Source organism: Salmo trutta, chromosome 14 (assembly GCF_901001165.1).
Source record: "Salmo trutta chromosome 14, fSalTru1.1, whole genome shotgun sequence".
Classification (NCBI taxonomy): Eukaryota; Metazoa; Chordata; class Actinopteri; order Salmoniformes; family Salmonidae; genus Salmo; species Salmo trutta.
In genome coordinates this window covers 26,305,651-26,322,877 of record NC_042970.1, presented here as the reverse complement: position 1 = coordinate 26,322,877, position 17,227 = coordinate 26,305,651, and the positions used below count along the sequence as shown (strand labels likewise).

The 17,227-nt window shown below is 42.9% G+C and overlaps 1 protein-coding gene across 12 annotated transcripts in view; it reads right to left on the bottom strand.

Annotated features, from left to right (window-relative positions):
* LOC115207684 (rap1 GTPase-activating protein 1) overlaps nt 1-17,227 on the bottom strand; it is a 144,195-nt gene that overhangs the window by 2,846 nt on the left and 124,122 nt on the right. For 9 of the 12 annotated variants that reach the window (XM_029775050.1, XM_029775054.1, XM_029775044.1 and 6 more), the window contains 11 exons: nt 7,667-7,822; nt 7,325-7,396; nt 7,136-7,222; nt 6,687-6,827; nt 5,562-5,681; nt 3,988-4,068; nt 3,265-3,374; nt 1,063-1,179; nt 755-890; nt 498-609; nt 314-402 (listed from right to left, as the gene is read on the bottom strand). In XM_029775050.1, coding sequence (XP_029630910.1) covers nt 314-402; nt 498-609; nt 755-890; nt 1,063-1,179; nt 3,265-3,374; nt 3,988-4,068; nt 5,562-5,681; nt 6,687-6,827; nt 7,136-7,222; nt 7,325-7,396; nt 7,667-7,822 — 1,221 coding nt within the window. Of the gene's footprint in view, nt 1-25; nt 74-313; nt 403-497; nt 610-754; nt 891-1,062; nt 1,180-3,264; nt 3,375-3,987; nt 4,069-5,561; nt 5,682-6,686; nt 6,828-7,135; nt 7,223-7,324; nt 7,397-7,666; nt 7,823-17,227 lie in introns of all 12 variants that reach the window. The other 3 variants (XM_029775046.1, XM_029775047.1, XM_029775048.1) reach the window with 3 other exon arrangements.

Genomic DNA, 17,227 nt, shown 5'->3' with positions numbered 1-17,227 from the left:
TACTGAGTTGAACAACTACAGGTACCTGCTAATGGACATCCATGTAATGATCAATGAGGAGACGCTAACAGTTCTGGACACAGACACAGAAAGAGAATGACAAGGTTAACCAAGACCACAATTACTGAACAACAATGAAGAGGAAAAGTTTAGGGCATTTATACATTTATAAGCAGATTTATAAATGGTTATATATACCTGTACCTGTATGTAAGCGGAATGAAATCTGTCTTCCAATGTACACAGCTAGTACAGTGAACGAGCAGAGATGTTACAGAGGATCTGATTATTAAATTAGTAAAACCAATCTCACCGATGATGACCGCTCTGTCTTGTCTCGGCTCTCCGCCTTTTTGAGCTCTTCTCCTTTGCCCCCCTCAGGCTGCTGGGACCGTGCAGGTGCTGTCAGGAAGGGGTAGACAATGGGCCATCATGTCCAACAAACTCAACTTTTGGTACCTTATGGCAGTATTGAAAACACTAATAAAACAACTCACCTGGAGAGCTGCCCTGGCTGGTGGCACTAGTACTGCTCACACTATCCTCTACCCAGGAGACGTACGCAAATGAGTCCCTCTTGTGTGATGTTCCAGAAAAGGACAGGCTCTCCTGTAACAAACAAAAACACAACAGAAATTGTCAGGATCTTTAGCTTTTTGTTCATTTTGAGTGTGTCATTATTATATTGACATGACCTCTATGTGATGGTGTGCTGTATGCTAGTGATTGACGGTCAAAAAAGAGGGGCACCTACCAGTCCTGTGTCGTACTCTTCGATGCCCTCGTTATCGTGTTCCTCCACCACGCTGGCGAAGCTGCTGGCGTTGGACGAGGAGCGGGACAGGTCCTGGGCTTCAGGGATAGACGGGGCCCTGCAACACATGGCCAAACTACACACCTGGGTTACTCTGACGACTCTAACATGCACGCACGCGCGCACGCACGCGCGCACGCACGCGCGCACGCACGCACGCGCACACACACACACACACACACACACACACACTATACACATGTTCTTCAGCATGGGCTTGACAGCACTATTAAGTACTGTCTATTCACCTGTTCTTTGTTGTGGGCATCTCTGGTGAGCTCTGATTAGATGAGTTCTCTGATTTGGGGTCCTGGGAGATCTGTCCACTGTCTGGAGTCCTCTGTGTGCTGGGGGACACTTCCCGACTGAGGTAGGAGGGGATAGAGAGGTATCAGGATGGGCTCATAGACATTACTGCTAATCAGTGCAGGCTCCTCAGAGGAGGAAGTGGAGGACCATCCTCTTCCGTGAATTTCATAACAATAGAAATGGTAAAACACTGAAAAGTTAGGCTTTTTATATTAAACTATATTAAATATATTTACATCACCAAATAATTTCTTAAAACACACTGTTTTGCAATGAAGGTTTACAGTACTCTGTAAGGTAGCACTACAGTGTAGCCATACGACAGCTAGCTTCCGTCCTCCTCTTGGTACATTGACTTCAATAGAACACCTAGGAGGGAGGATCTTGGTTCTCACCCCCTTCCATAGACTTACACAGTAATTAGGACATCCTCCAACCTATCAGAGCTCTTGCAGTATGAACTGACATGTTGTCCACCCAATCAAAGGATCAGACAATGAATCTAGTACTAAAAGCATAAGCTACAGCTAGCTAGCACTGCAGTACATAAAATGTGGTGAGTAGTTGACTCAAAGAGAGAGAAAGACAATAGTTTAACAGTTTTGAACAAATTAATTTCTTCAAAAATGAAGGAGAAGCAAGAGAGAGACATTTTTTTTCACTTTCACTTACTTAGCTAGCAAATGCAGGTGGCCAGTTTAGTTACTCAAACACCCGGCTCAAACAAAGGGATGCTATGCTAGCTAGCTGGCTATGACTATCCAACACAGCACTTGAACTCTTCCAAGTCAAGGTAAGCTTTTGGTTTTATTAATTTATTGCCACCGGGGCCCACCGGTGTAACTGCTTACTGACTATACACTAACGTTACTGCATGATTGTAGCAGGTTTACTAATGCATTAGTTCTATTAGCTATGTTGGCTAGGACGTTACTTTAGCTAATATGGGGACAACGATGTAGGATGTGTGTAGTGGATATTACATGGTTTGGCTTGGAAAGGGTTTTCCGCCTGGTCACATACAGCTGATGTGTTGTTCATTGAAGTCCACACACGAAGGGAAAAGATGAGACGAGGAGAGTGCATAGAGGCAAGAAGGAATATAACGAGGCTGCTATGAAAGTGAACTGTGTTTATGCGTGATCAGGGGTGTATTCATTCTGCCGATTCTGTTGAAAAAGTTTATTTTAAACGGGTGATAAAAATATCTATCAGAGCTCTTGCAGCATGAACTGACATGTTGTCCAACCAATCAATGGATCAGAGAATCAGTCTAGTACTGAAAGCATAAGCTTCAGCTAGCTAGCAGTGCAGGGCAAAAAATGTGGTGAGTAGTTGACTTGGTTATGATATGAAGGTTTGGCTTGGAAAGGTTTTTTTGCCCGGTCAAGACAACTGATGTGTTGTGCATTGAAGTCCACAAGCGAAGGGAAAATGTGAGATGAGGAGAATGCGTAGCTGCGAGAAGTAATTATACATTCATAGGCTAGGTTGTAGCAACCTCATGATTGATATCGGGAAAATTTGAGTATCATGTAGTAGCCTAAACCTATCGATGTTACATTGAACTGGGTGAATGGAATATGAATGACAGTCACCCAACATGCTGTAATAGAAATAAGACCATGCTCATGAGAAGAAAAAAAATCCTCCCTCATCATAAACGACACTGACCGCCACTACCACTAATGCATATCAGTTTATCGATTGGAAGAGTCAAACACCAACACGTCTCTCCAGTCACCTGGCATATCTTTGAATGCCTCATCTCTCTCTTTACCCCAAAGGTTGTGTGTTCGAATTGCGTCGGTGACAACTTTAGCGACTTAGCTAATAACCAACTTTAGCTAAACACAACAATGCGTTTTGCAAGAACTTTAGCATGTTAGCTAGCCATACTCTAACCCTATCGTTAACATATCCCTAACCCTTAACCTATCCCTAACCTTAACCTACCAGTAACCTGCTAGCTAACATTAGCCACTAATGTTAATGCAACGGCAACACAGTTGACCGCCATTCAAAGTGACTTGTGGTATTGGACCATACTTCTGGTAGGTTTCATTTCTCCATCTCTTTCTATGTTTTCTCTCTGACACTCCCCATTTTCCTCCAGGTAGCCCAAGAAGCCCTCCTCTCACCTCCTCTCCTGCACCTCCTGGATGTTCTCGATCCCGATGGCGCTGCTCCGTCTTGCACTGAAGGGCCCAGACTTCTTCCTGGTGGGGCTCTTCCCAGGAATGATCAGAGACTGGGGAGGAGTGGCTAGGTTAGTCAGCCACAATACTATATTCCTCTAGCATGACTTATATAGTAAAAGACAGGCTACTGTAGGGCTATTATACATGACTTGGTCTGTTTTACAGTCAGTGAAAACATGAACTCCATTCAAATAGGCATTTGTTGAATGTCATTGAGATTCAGCAGCACAATGACACAAATGCCTTCCGTATTTGATTCTTGCTATCTACAACACATGAGAAATGTTATGGGGGGACTAAAATGAAGTGACAGTGGCTTGTTGGTGAAAGACTATTTGAGCTACTCCATCATGTTGATTGAGTGAAAGAGAGGAATTGATACACAAAGGTAATAAACCAGTAATTATTTTCACAGACCTTTCCACTTTTGTGACGGATACTCTTCATAAAATCTTATTACCTAAATTATAGCTTTCTTACAACACAGTGGTTTTACCCCACACTTGAGATGTAGAAAATGATTGCTTTATAAATGGCTATAAAAATATTGGTTTCAGCAGAAAGCAACAGTAATTGAGTCATGCATAGAGACATAGAACCACACAAGTAAGCGAAGAAAAGAGCAGAGAATTAGCACATTAGAAGGGAGATTTATACATGAACCTCTTCTATTGTTCCTATCCCTATGGCACTGCCGCGACGTCCATGATACCTACTGGGACTTTTCCCTGGGACAAGTAATGACTGAACCACACAGGGGAGGAGGAAGCAGAGAAAGGGATAAAGAGAAAGAGGATGAGAGCAGAAGATACAATAATACCCCACAAAATGTCATGCAGCAGGTACCATTTGAACAGCAAGGTACAAATTAGAATGTGAGCTCACAGTACACCATAAGACACAGAAGACAGGAAACATATTGAGCACATATTGAAAGGCCATTCATATTGAAAGACAATTCATATTGAAAGGCAATTCACATTGAAAGACCATTCATATTGAAAGGCAATTCACATTGAAAAGCCATTCACATTGAAAAGCCATTCACATTGAAAGCTGGACTAAAGTTAGAGACCACAGAGTACGGAAGGAAGGAAATTGAACAAGATACAGCATATGTGCAGAATAGCTCATGTAGCTTGGTCTCACTCTTCTTTCCTTGTCCTGACAATGAACAAACACAAGGAGTTTGTCAAATCACAGAGTGAACCTGTTTAAATAGGTAGATGAGAGGTGGAGAGATGGAAAGGAGGGACTTGCACAATCCAAAGAGTTAGCATGTGAGAATGTAGGAAAAGGTCATTAGTAAACCAATAGTGAACCAACAGCTGTTTCTTTGGATTGCATGCCAGAGTACTTGCAACCTTCAAAGTGACACAAAGTGGAAAAAGATGCATGCATACACTTCTTATCTCCACAACTGCCTGTCATGCACAGCTCCATGCCAGACTGGCTTCCTGCAGCGCCCATTTAACACTCATGACAGCAAGGTAACAAGGGAGGGCAAGGTAACACTCATGACAGCAAGGTAACAAGGGAGGGACTCTGGGTAGTCTGACAGCTAAACTCATCTCTTCTCAAATGGCTCTAAGGTTGCCAGAGAAAGCAAATCAAGCTTCACAATCTTATGAGACTCAAAAGCCCACAAAGTCTATGAAGTGGCACAAAGGGTTAAAGGTTCTTTGAGATCATTCAAATAAAATCAACTTTCCAAAAAGCACACCACCACCTACTTCTAGCCTCAACAGATCTGTGAGCAGATTATACCATCATACCAAGTCCAGTTACATCAAACATCTCTGATAACTGGATTTAACTATATAAAATGAATATGATTTAGGGTTGAGCATGACTTTGTATGACACGGAAGACACATTTCAGATGAATGTATTCAATTGTACAACTGACTAGGTATCCGCTTTCCCATTCTCATGACATGAAAATAAACACTACTGTAAAATAAACAGTGGTTCATTTGAAAATGCCATGGAAAAAGTTATGGAAAATGGCAAACTATGGAGGTGACTGATATTAGGGTACCATATATGAAACATTGTGTTTAATCAAGGGATTTGAGCACAGGTAGGTACAGGCGGTCAATGACTATCCCACAGTGGAGAGGATAGTGTATGCAGTAGTTGGTATTGGGTGTTGTTAGAGGAGGGTCAGTGTCTACTACAGGGGAGTCAGTAGACAGGCCCACGTGGGCCTCTGGTAATACCAAAAGGGTTACTTACTATCCCTGGGGTTTTGGGGGTCTCGGTAAAGCTGCTACTGAGACTAGTGGAGACAGTGTGTGGCTTCTTGTTACTGAGACCCATGGCATCCATAGACTGGCTTCTGCTGCGGATCACCCGCTACAGAGTACAGAGAGAGATGAGGAGACACGATCGGTGAGTGTGTATGGACTCTAAACCTCGCCTCAACCACACTAACCCTGAATTCTAATGATAACCTGTGATTGAGATTGTGCAGGACCGTATGTGAACACTTGAGAGCAGTGTAGATCAGTGAGAGGGAAAGAGTCTAAAAGAGAGAACATGTCTTTTAGTGGAAGAGAGAAGACAGTTCCAGTGCTTCACACTGACAGGTAGGTTTGAATGAAGTCTGAGGGTGGGTATTCAGTGGAGATTGCATAATAATCCTTCAATGTCTTTCAAGTGTTCAGTAGACTCATCCATGAATGATGTGCAGGGCTGGAGAGAGACTGACAGAGAGTAAGAGAGATGCAGAGAAAGAAAGAGAATGGAAAAGACAAAGGGAGAGAGAGAGTGAGACAGAGAATAAGAGAGAGGCACAGACAGAAAGAAAGTGGGAGGGACAGAGAGAGACAGAGAAAAGAGAGCAATAAGAGAGAGCGAGAGAGAGAGAGAGAGCGAGAGAGAGAAATAGACAAGACAGAGCCAGAGAGGAAGAGAGCAGAGTGGCAAATGGGGAGCCATGCGGGCAGGCTCATCCGTTCCCTAATGAGAGGCCATTACAGTGTTCGTCAGAGACACACAATCACAGCTCCTCCACTGCCATGGCTCACTGCCCTGCCCAAGCTCCGCCACCCTAATGGTCATTGATGGAGGACTTAGAGTCAGAGTGCTGGATGCACATTGACAGGGACGCCCCCAATTCTCTGATCCTCCTCTGGTCACGTGACACAGTGGGATATGATATGGCAACAGCCAATCTTCAACAGCATCAGCGCACTTCCAGAGAGCAAAAACACTTCCTTTTCTATGCCTTATTTTTCATGCATGAATACCCAGAATCCCTTCCAGTAAATAAAGAAAGCATTTATTTTTCAATATTCAACCTCTCTCATGCAGGTCAAGTGCCCAATTAAGCTTGCACCTCGCATAGTAGGGGGTTACCTTAAAGGACTCAAAGAAGCCCCCTCCCCCCCCAGCCCCATTCTCCAGTTTGTCCTCGTCCCCTCCTAGGCCCATCATGGACTGGCTGTTGATGTGTAGCTCCTCATACAGGGTCTCCAACAGGGCCGACCGCGTGCGCTCCTGACAACAACACACACTCATCAGTCAGAGGATAGTGTCCTCAATAAAAATCTATGACATATAAACACTTGTGCAGACAATTTTGCAGGCCTTCAGTAGACAATACAATTCAACACATGAACGCACACACAGAGACACAAACAACGGAACATGAGCTGATAGTCTGCAAACGGCCATGATCCAGTCATTCACCCTCACATGCAGCATCCACACTAACACAGACAGACGGTACGGTAAATGGTGCAGCGAGAGCAGCGTGACTCCGACCCCACACTGCATAGCATACCGTGGCACGCTCCTGCTCTCACCTCCAGTTTTGCAAACTTCTCAGCCTTGTAACAGGCATACTCCGCATTGATCAGCTTAGTGAACAGGAACTCATGGAACTCATGCCCCTAGAGAAGAAAGGGAGGGAGGAGGAAAGTCTGAATTAATATATGTTGTCCCTCTCATGGGCTCACTTAGTTTATCCATTATTTAGATTCATGACTTCTCACGTTTTTAAAGATGGCTGGGTCCGGTAGAGCGGGTCCAAAGAAAGGCACATCATCTCTCGCTGTCACAGACACCTGGAGGTGTAGAAGAGAGGTAGAATGTACCCAAATGACAACAGTCCATATGGCATCACTAAATTACATAACACTGACTAGCCTCTATAAATATTTATGAGGCAGGTAATAGGCAGGAACAAGCAGGACAGTTAGTCCCAGTCAGTTACTGATTGATCTCTAATAAAGAATATGCAGGTTGTCTTGGGCCGAGTCTCTATGTATTGAAATAGGAGGCTTGAACAGGTTTATAGACTGTGAGGAGTCCAACTATCCCTCGGCTAACAGTACCTTGTACGTGACGTTGTCTGAGCAGGCATTCTCCACCTGCACCACCACGTAGGCATGCAGGAAGTTGGAGGCTATCATGTCTGGCACAAAGGGTGTGTTTTCCTCCTGAAACAAGATGGCCACGATGTCGTTGCCTATGTGCCTCTTCCTCTGCAACTGCAAACACAACATTGTCACCATTATGGATATAAACTTTACCACTACATTTAGGTCAGCCAAGAACACCTATGTAGATTAATTAAATAGGTAAATACTCCACTAAATGCATAGTCTACTACAGAAACAATTTGTGATTACTAATTGTAAGTATGAAACATCTCACTACGAGCAGTTTTCATAAATCAGTAGTGGTCATGTGATGCATATTGAAAGGCATAGGGCGGCCTATAACCCATTCAGTGATTGGAGACTGAAAAAGACAGGACCTTTTTCCCTGTGCTGTGATTATAGGCCTCTGCAGCTTAGCTTCCTGCTCTCTAACATGTGTTGACTCACTGATCAGTCACCAGTTTCCATGTTATTCTACACACCATTGTGAACATGGGGGAATTATTCCACACAGCAGAGCCACATGACACCTGTTGATGAATGACATGTACTGCAGGGCAAAGTACTGTCAAAAAATAGCACAGAGCATATTGATTGTATGAATAAAACATTAAGGCAAATATTTATTTTCAGGGCTTTATGGATTTTTCCTCTCTTGTTAGCTGCTGAATTGCTTTATAGTTGTGTATTTTGCCACTGTGTTTTACACATGAAAACAATCAACCATTTGATTCAAGCTCTGAAGAAATAAGGAAGAGTTGTTATTGTCATAGAGGCTTTATCTATTTAATAATCTCATAAAAAAAACTAAAATGAGAGACTCAGGACTGATCACCTGACAAGGTCAAAGGCAGATGTAAGGCTCAAACAAGCCATTTTATACAGTAGTATCATTATGTTGAGCAGGGTTCTTGTGTTGCATGGTTGGTCAGTGGGCAGTCTGAGGCCTGTTGTTGATGTTTGTACACACACGCACGCACGCACGCACGCTAGTAGGGGCCAGATGGTACCAGAACATCCACTATGCATGAGAGCAGATGGACAGCGAGGGAGTGAAAGCTGCCATGTATAACCATGGTGAAACACAGACATTCTATAATGAACTCAACACAGGCTCAACGCCAGGTCAGCCTCAGCTTTAGACTGCTAGTTGTTTTCCTTCCTCTTCCTCTCAACACATTGTGTCCGTTCATCTTTGCCTTTATGTCGTTGGTGTCACAGTGAATCTCTGATCGTCTTAGCCTACAAGGGTATCTCCTGTGTCTTTACGTGTGTCTGTCTGTCCACATAGCTCAGCCCTGCTGCTCATTCATCTCTTGAGAATAAGAGTCTCATTGGGAGGGTTCTCCCAGGGGGGCAGGTGAGGTAGCTGAGGTCATTCAAAGCAGACAGGTTCACTGAGCACACCAACAGGAGAAAAGAATAACAGTTCTGTTCATGGTGGCTAGCACTTGCGGATTTTTTACAAACTGGTACTGATTACCCAGTGATGATTAAAAAATATATTTTTTTAAATGTATTTATGAATTTTCAGTTTACCAACAGACAGATAATGACAGCAAACAATACATTGAGAATACCCCCCACTTCTCAACTGGAGACAACATTTTTTTTTAAATAACAAAACTACAGAACACAACATTGCTCTTAAGGAATTGGCACCCTGCTTCATTGATATTTGTACAGTATAAGGACTATGCTCGGCATTAGTGGGTCAGGGCTGGTTGCAGGTTGTATGTTATGTTTCCCATCATCACGTGAAAGATACGCGATAAAGGGCTGCCATATCTTAACAAATGCATTAGATCTGCCAGAGATATCATGTTGAATCCTTTCTATATGTAGCAAGCTGGTGACTTCAGCTAACCAGGTTTTAAAAACAGGTACAGTCTCCTTATTCCAAAAACTTAAAATGTTTCTTTTTACAATAACCATGCAATATTGTAAAAAAAATGGTTCCCTGTGGGTTAAAGTCGTTAGGTGCTGTGACCTGCCTAAAACAGCAGTATCAGGGAATGGTATGAGGTTGCAGCTGTATACTTCTGAGAAACACTTAAAAATATCCTGCCAGAATTTGTGCAGTTTGGTGCATGACCAGAAGAGGTGACCCAGGGTACCCTCTGCAGATTTGCACTTAGGGCATTTTGGAGAGGCCGAGGGGTAGAATGAGTGTAATTTGGTACAGGAATAGTGTAGTCTGTGAATCACTTTGTATTGAATACGTTGGTGTAGGGAGTTTATCGAGCACAAGTGAATATCTCGAAGGCAATCAGCCCAACAGTCATCAGTAATCTGCATACCAAGGTCTTCCTCCCAGGTCTCCTTCAAATGTTGTGTGAATACAGAGTAATGTGCTGTAAGGTGATCTTCAAATCTGGAGATCAAACTCTTGGAGCCAGGGGCGAGGTTCATGAAAATATACAATTCGTGGGCAGGTGTAATTGCCTCAAAATGTGGTGTATTTAAGCGAAAGTAGTTTCTTATCTGAAGATATCGGAAGAAGTTAGATGCGGGGAGATCGTACATTTCCCTCAACTGTGTGAATGTGGCAAAAATATTATTGATGTAAAGGTCTACAATAGTTGTAATGCCCTTTCTCTTCCAGAATAAAAACTGTTGTCAGTTAGTGAGGGGGGGACGCATGGTTATGGCAAATAGGAGTACAGACAGAGGTCTCTGGGAGACCAAATGTTTTCCTTATTTGATACCAAATTTGTAATGTTTTTTTTTTTTTTTGCATATAGTTATTGCCAGTAATACCTGTAGGGGATTTAGTTGATGAAAAGAGAAGTGCTGGAAGAGAGGTGTTGTGTATATCTTGCTCAATAGCGAGCCATGAAGGGGTAGAGGGATCTTCCATCATCCTGCCAATAAACCAGTGCTCTAGCATTTGCTGCCCAATAATAATGCTGAAAATTTGGCAGGCTCAGGCCACCTAATAATTTGGGCTTAATTATATGTTTTTTAGAGATACGGTGTACTCTGTAACCCCACACAAAAGGCAAGATAATAGAATCCAAGGATTTGAAAAAAGCTTTACTTAAAAATATAGGCAGATTCTGAGAGACAGGAATCTGGGGAGTGTAACCATTTTAATAGCATTAACATCATAGACATCATTAACATCATAGATAGAGGCAACACTCCAGATCTCAATGTTGAGCTTCAACTTCTCTATCATGTCGAGTTAGTTCATTTTATAAATCAATTTTAAGGGTCCTTGTGGATGACAGCCCCTAAATATTTAATTTTGTGTCCTGTGATTTTAAAAGGTATATTTTTAAGGAAGTCTGGGTTTAAGTCACTTTTAAGAGGCATGAATTCGCTTTTATCACAGTTTATAGTGTACCCAGAGAGTTCTCCAAATGATTCGATGAGCTCCAACAGCAGTGGAAGTGACTCTTCCGGGCGTGAGACAAACAAGATGTCATCCGGAAAGAGCGAGTTGCGGTGGTCAACCTTGCCTGTGTTTAGCGGAGCAATGGCAGGATGGCTTCTGACACTGATAGCTAGGGGTTCCATAGCAATGGCGAATAACAACGGACTCGAGGGGCATACCTGGCGGCAGGAACGTTGAACTGAAAACGGAGGTGATTTATTGTAATTAGTGAGAACTGAAGCCGTCAGGCACGCAAATAGTATTTCAACCCAAGAGAAAACTCATGTATTACTGTCAGAATGTAGATCCATTCCACTTGGTCAAATGCCTTTTGAGCGTAAAGTGCAAGTATTGCAACTTTAGAATCTTTGTCATGTTTGAAATACATGATATTCATCAGTTGCCTAACGTTGGAAAATGAAAATCAGCCTGCGATAAAACCAGTTTGGTCATGATGAATTATATTCGAAATGCATTTATTTAGTCTGCTCGCGAGTATTTTAGTAAACACCTTGAGATCGCATCCGAGGGCAATAGGAGGATATAAAGATGGATCGGTTTTATCTTTATCTTTCTTTAATTAATATTAGGGAGATATTAGTGGAGTATAAAGATTCCGGGAGTCTGCGAGTTTCAATGGAGTGTTTAAACATCCTCAACATAAGGAGGAGTAACCTTTTCTGAATAAACTTTCATAAAACTCGATACCAAAGCCGTCAGGGACAGCCGCTTTTCCATTAGGGAAGGAACGTACTACAGAGACAACCTCATAAAGTTATCTCTGCATTTAGCTCCATTTGAGTAGCGCCGCATAATTTAGGTAGGGATTCTATTAATAGTTCTATTGGCCTGTATACCTCTCAGCTGGCACGCCAGTAGTTTATCCGGTTTGTCACCCAACTCGAAGTGTTTTTGTTTAATCTTTAATAGCATTGTGTATACTTGGTTAGAGAGAATAGTACTGTATTCATATTTGAGTTTTATTATGTCATTCAACTTGGAAGATAAGGGCGCTTCCATATAGTTTCTCTCAAGCACCGGGAGCTGGGCCTCGATTTCTAATGATCTTCTCTGCCTACATTTTTTCATTGTAGCCTCATATGATATTATATGCCCACGCATAACAGCCTTAAATGCCTCCCAAAAAGTGGATTCGTATACATCAGCAGTATCATTCTGGGACATATAGTCCGTAATTAAATTGCCTGTTTGTTGGTGAAATTGTTCACCATTGAGTAATGTTGGATTAAAGCGCCAACTGAATTGAGGCGTTGTTCTGCCGAAATCCATTTGTAATAAAACGAGACTGTGATCTGAAATTATTCTATTATGCTACTTGGTAGGGGTGACGTTAGATGTCAATTTAGAGTCTGTGAAAAAGTAGTCAATTATTGTGTATGATTTATGCACATGTAACAAGAAAGAATCATCCTTATCCATAGGGTGTTGTAATCTCCAAATATCGACGAGGTTCATTGTTCCAATTAATTGATTCAAGACAGTAGTGGAATTCAGTGAAGTGGTCCAAAATCTCCGCCTGTAATGAAATGTGTGGGTGATAAATTTGGTAAGAGATTGAAGACATTCCCGAAAGAACCCTGGGTTCGGTGCATAAAGAATTAAAAATGTTACGTGATAGAATGTGGCCTAGTACTATAATAAAGCGGCCATTGGGGTCGCTTATAGTTGAAATATGTTTGAATGGGACAGTTTTTCGAAATAATATGGCTACATCTTTAGCCTTGGATGAAAAAATTGATTGATAAATCTGTGATACCCAACTACATTTTAATCTCCATTGCTCTGTATGTTTTATGTGAGTTTATTGTAGAAACATAATATCTCCAGATAAAATTTTAAACGGGAAAAAACGTATCCTCTTTTCAAATTCGTTCTCAAACCTCGTACATTCCACGAAAGAAGGGTAATGTTGCCACAGCGTGGCGAAGTAGTAGAGTTATCAGTAGCCATAAGAAATATTTATTTGGTCCTCAAATACATTAGAATTGTAACAGTAGGGTTGGCGCAACACGTAAAGAGCAAAGGACAAATTAAAAACAAAAAAACATTCTCCACCAACCTCCCCCTTCCACTTACCCAAACTAAGTGGAATATAAATTCCCCCATAAACACTGTGGAACTGCTGGACACTACAGGGAGACATACAGTTGAAATTGGAAGTTTAAATACACTTAGGTTGGAGTCATTAAAACTAGTTTTTCAACCACTCCACAAATTTCTTGTTAACAAACTATAGTTTTGGCAAGTCAGTTAGGACATCTACTTTGTGCATGACACAAGTAATTTTTCCAACAATTGTTTACAGACAAATTATTGCACTTATAATTCACTGTATCACAATTCCAGTGGGTCAGAAGTTTACATACACCAAGTTGACTGTGCCTTTAAACAGCTTGGAAAATTCCAGAAAATTATGTCATGGCTTTAGAAGCTTCTGATAGGCTAATTGACATCATTTGAGTCAATTGGAGGTGTACCTGTGGATGTATTTCAAGGCCTACCTCCAAACTCAGTGCCTCTTTGCTTGACTTCATGGGAAAATCAAAAGAAATCAGCCAAGACCTCAGGAAAAAAGTTGTAGACCTCCACAAGTCTGGTTCATCCTTTCCAAACGCCTGAAGGTACCACATTCATCTGTACAAACAATAGTACGCAAGTATAAACACCATGGGACCACGCAGCCGACATACCGCTCAGGAAGGAGACGCGTTCTGTCTCCTAGAGATGAACGTACTTTGGTGCGAAAAGTGCAAATCAATCCCAGAACAACAGCAAAGGACCTTGTGAAGATGCTGGAGGAAACAGGTACAAGATTATTTATATCCACAGTAAAACTAGTCCTATATCGACATAACCTGAAAGGCTGCTCAGCAAGGAAGAAGCCACTGCTCCAAAACCGCCTTAAAAAAGCCAGACTACGGTTTGCAACTGCACATGGGGACAAAGATCGTACTTTTTGGAGAAATGTCCTCTAGTCTGATGAAACAAAAATAGAACTGTTTGGCCATAATGACCATCATTATGTTTGGAGGAAAAATGGGGAGGCTTGCAAGCTGAAGAACACCAAACCAAAAGTGACGCACGGGGGGTGGCAGCATCATGTTGTGGGGGTGCTTTGCTGCAGGAGGGACTGGTGCACTTCACAAAATAAATGGCGTCATGAGGAGGGAAAATGATGTGGATATATTGAAGCAACATCTCAAGACATCAGTCAGGAAGTTAAAGCTTGGTCGCAAATGGGTCTTCCAAATGGACAATGACCCAAGCATACAGTGAGGAAAAAAAGTATTTGATCCCCTGCTGATTTTGTACGTTTGCCCACTGACAAAGAAATTATCAGTCTATAATTTTAATGGTAGGTTTATTTGAACAGTGAGAGACAGAATAACAACAAAAAAATCCAGAAAAACGCATGTCAAAAATGTTATAAATTGATTTGCATTTTAATGAGGGAAATAAGTATTTGACCCCCTCTCAATCAGAAAGATTTCTGGCTCCCAGGTGTCTTTTATACAGGTAACGAGCTTAGATTAGGAGCACACTCTTAAAGGGAGTGCTCCTAATCTCAGTTTGTTACCTGTAGGTTCATGCTATACAACATTCGCAGAGTACGACCCTGCCTTACACAGGAAGCGGCGCAGGTCCTAATCCAGGCACTTGTCATCTCCCGTCTGGATTACTGCAACTCCCTGTTGGCGGGGCTCCCTGCCTGTGCCATTAAACCCCTACAACTCATCCAGAACGCCGCAGCCCGTCTGGTGTTCAACCTTCCCAAGTTCTCTCACGTCACCCCGCTCCTCCGCACACTCCACTGGCTTCCAGTTGAAGCTCGCATCTGCTACAAGACCATGGTGCTTGCCTACGAAGCTGTGAGGGGAACGGCACCTCCGTACCTTCAGGCTCTGATCAGGCCATACACCCAAACAAGGGCACTGCGTTCATCCACCTCTGGCCTGCTGGCCCCCCTACCTCTGCGGAAGCACAGTTCCCGCTCAGCCCAGTCAAAACTGTTCGCTGCTCTGGCACCCCAATGGTGGAACAAGCTCCCTCACGACGCCAGGACAGCGGAGTCAATCACCACCTTCCGTAGACACCTGAAACCCCACCTCTTTAAGGAATACCTGGGATAGGATAAAGTAATCCTTCTAACCCCCCCCCCCAAAAAAAGATTTAGATGCACTATTGTAAAGTGGTTGTTCCACTGGATATCTTAAGGTGAATGCACCAATTTGTAAGTCGCTCTGGATAAGAGCGTCTGCTAAATGACGTAAATGTAAATGTATAAAAGACACCTGTCCACAGAAGCAATCAATCAATCAGATTCTAAACTCTCCACCATGGCCAAGACCAAAGAGCTCTCCAAGGATGTCAGGGACAAGATTGTAGACCTACACAAGGCTGGAATGGGCTACAAGACCATCGCCAAGCAGCTTGGTGAGAAGGTGACAACAGTTGATGCGATTATTCGCAAATGGAAGAAACACAAAAGTACTGTTAATCTCCCTCGGCCTGGGGCTCCATGCAAGATCTCACCTCGTGGAGTTGCAATGATCATGAGAACGGTGAGGAATCAGCCCAGAACTACACGGGAGGATCTTGTCAATGATCTCAAGGCAGCTGTGACCATAGTCACCAAGAAAACAATTGGTAACACACTATGCCGTGAAGGACTGAAATCCTGCAGTGCCCGCAAGGTCCCCCTGCTCAAGAAAGCACATATACATGCCCGTCTGAAGTTTGCCAATGAACATCTGAATGACTCAGAGGACAACTGGGTGAAAGTGTTGTGGTCAGATGAGACCAAAATGGAGCTCTTTGGCATCAACTCAACTCGCCGTGTTTGGAGGAGGAGGAATGCTGCCTATGACCCCAAAAACATCATCCCCACCGTCAAACATGGAGGTGGAAACATTATGCTTTGGAGGTGTTTTTCTGCTAAGGGGACAGGACAACTTCACCGCATCAAAGGGACGATGGACGGGGCCATGTACCGTCAAATCTTGGGTGAGAACCTCCTTCCCTCAGCCAGGGCATTGAAAATGGGTCGTGGATGGGTATTCCAGCATGACAATGACCCAAAACACACGGCCAAGGCAACAAAGGAGTGGCTCAAGAAGAAGCACATTAAGGTCCTGGAGTGGCCTAGCCAGTCTTCAGACCTTAATCCCATAGAAATTCTGTGGAGGGAGCTGAAGGTTCGAGTTGCCAAACGTCAGCCTCGAAACCTTAATGACTTGGAGAAGATCTGCAAAGAGGAGTGGGACAAAATCCCTCCTGAGATGTGTGCAAACCTGGTGGCCAACTACAAGAAACGTCTGACCTCTGTGATTGCCATCAAGGGTTTTGCCACCAAGTACTAAGTCATGGTTTGCAGAGGGGTCAAATACTTATTTCCCTCATTAAAATGCAAATCATTTTATAACATGTTTGACATGCGTTTTTCTGGATTTTTTTGTTATTCCGTCTCTCACTGTTCAAATAAACCTACCATTAAATTATAGACTGATCATTTCTTTGTAAGTGGGCAAACGTACAAAATCAGCAGGGGATCAAATAATTTCTTCCCTCACTGTACTTCCAAAGTTGTGGCAAAACAGCTTAAGGACAACAAAGTCAAGGTATTGGAGTGGCCATCACAAAGCCCTCACCTCATTCCCATAGAACATTTGTGGGCAGAACTGTAAAAGTGTGTGCGAGCAAAGAGGCCTACAATTCTGACTCAGTTACACCAGCTCTGTCAGGAGGAATGGGCCAAAATTCACCCAACTTATTGTGGGTGTAACGCCCTGGCCATAGAGAGGGGTTTTTGTTCTTTATTTTGGTTAGGCCCAGGGTGTTACATTGGGTGGGCGTTCTATGTTAATTTTTCTATGTTTTTGTATTTCTTTGTTTTGGGCTGTGTGTGGCTCCCAATCAGGCACAGCTGAAGTTCGTTGTTGCTGATTGGTAGTCACACATAAGGAGCCTGTTTTTCCTTTGGGTTTTGTGGGGGATTGTTTCTGCTTCGTGTTTGCACCTGATAGTACTGTGTGGATGTCGGTTTTCTTGTTTTTGTATAGTGTTCACGTTGTTTAATAAATTCCTGAAGATGAACACTAACTCCGCTGCACCTT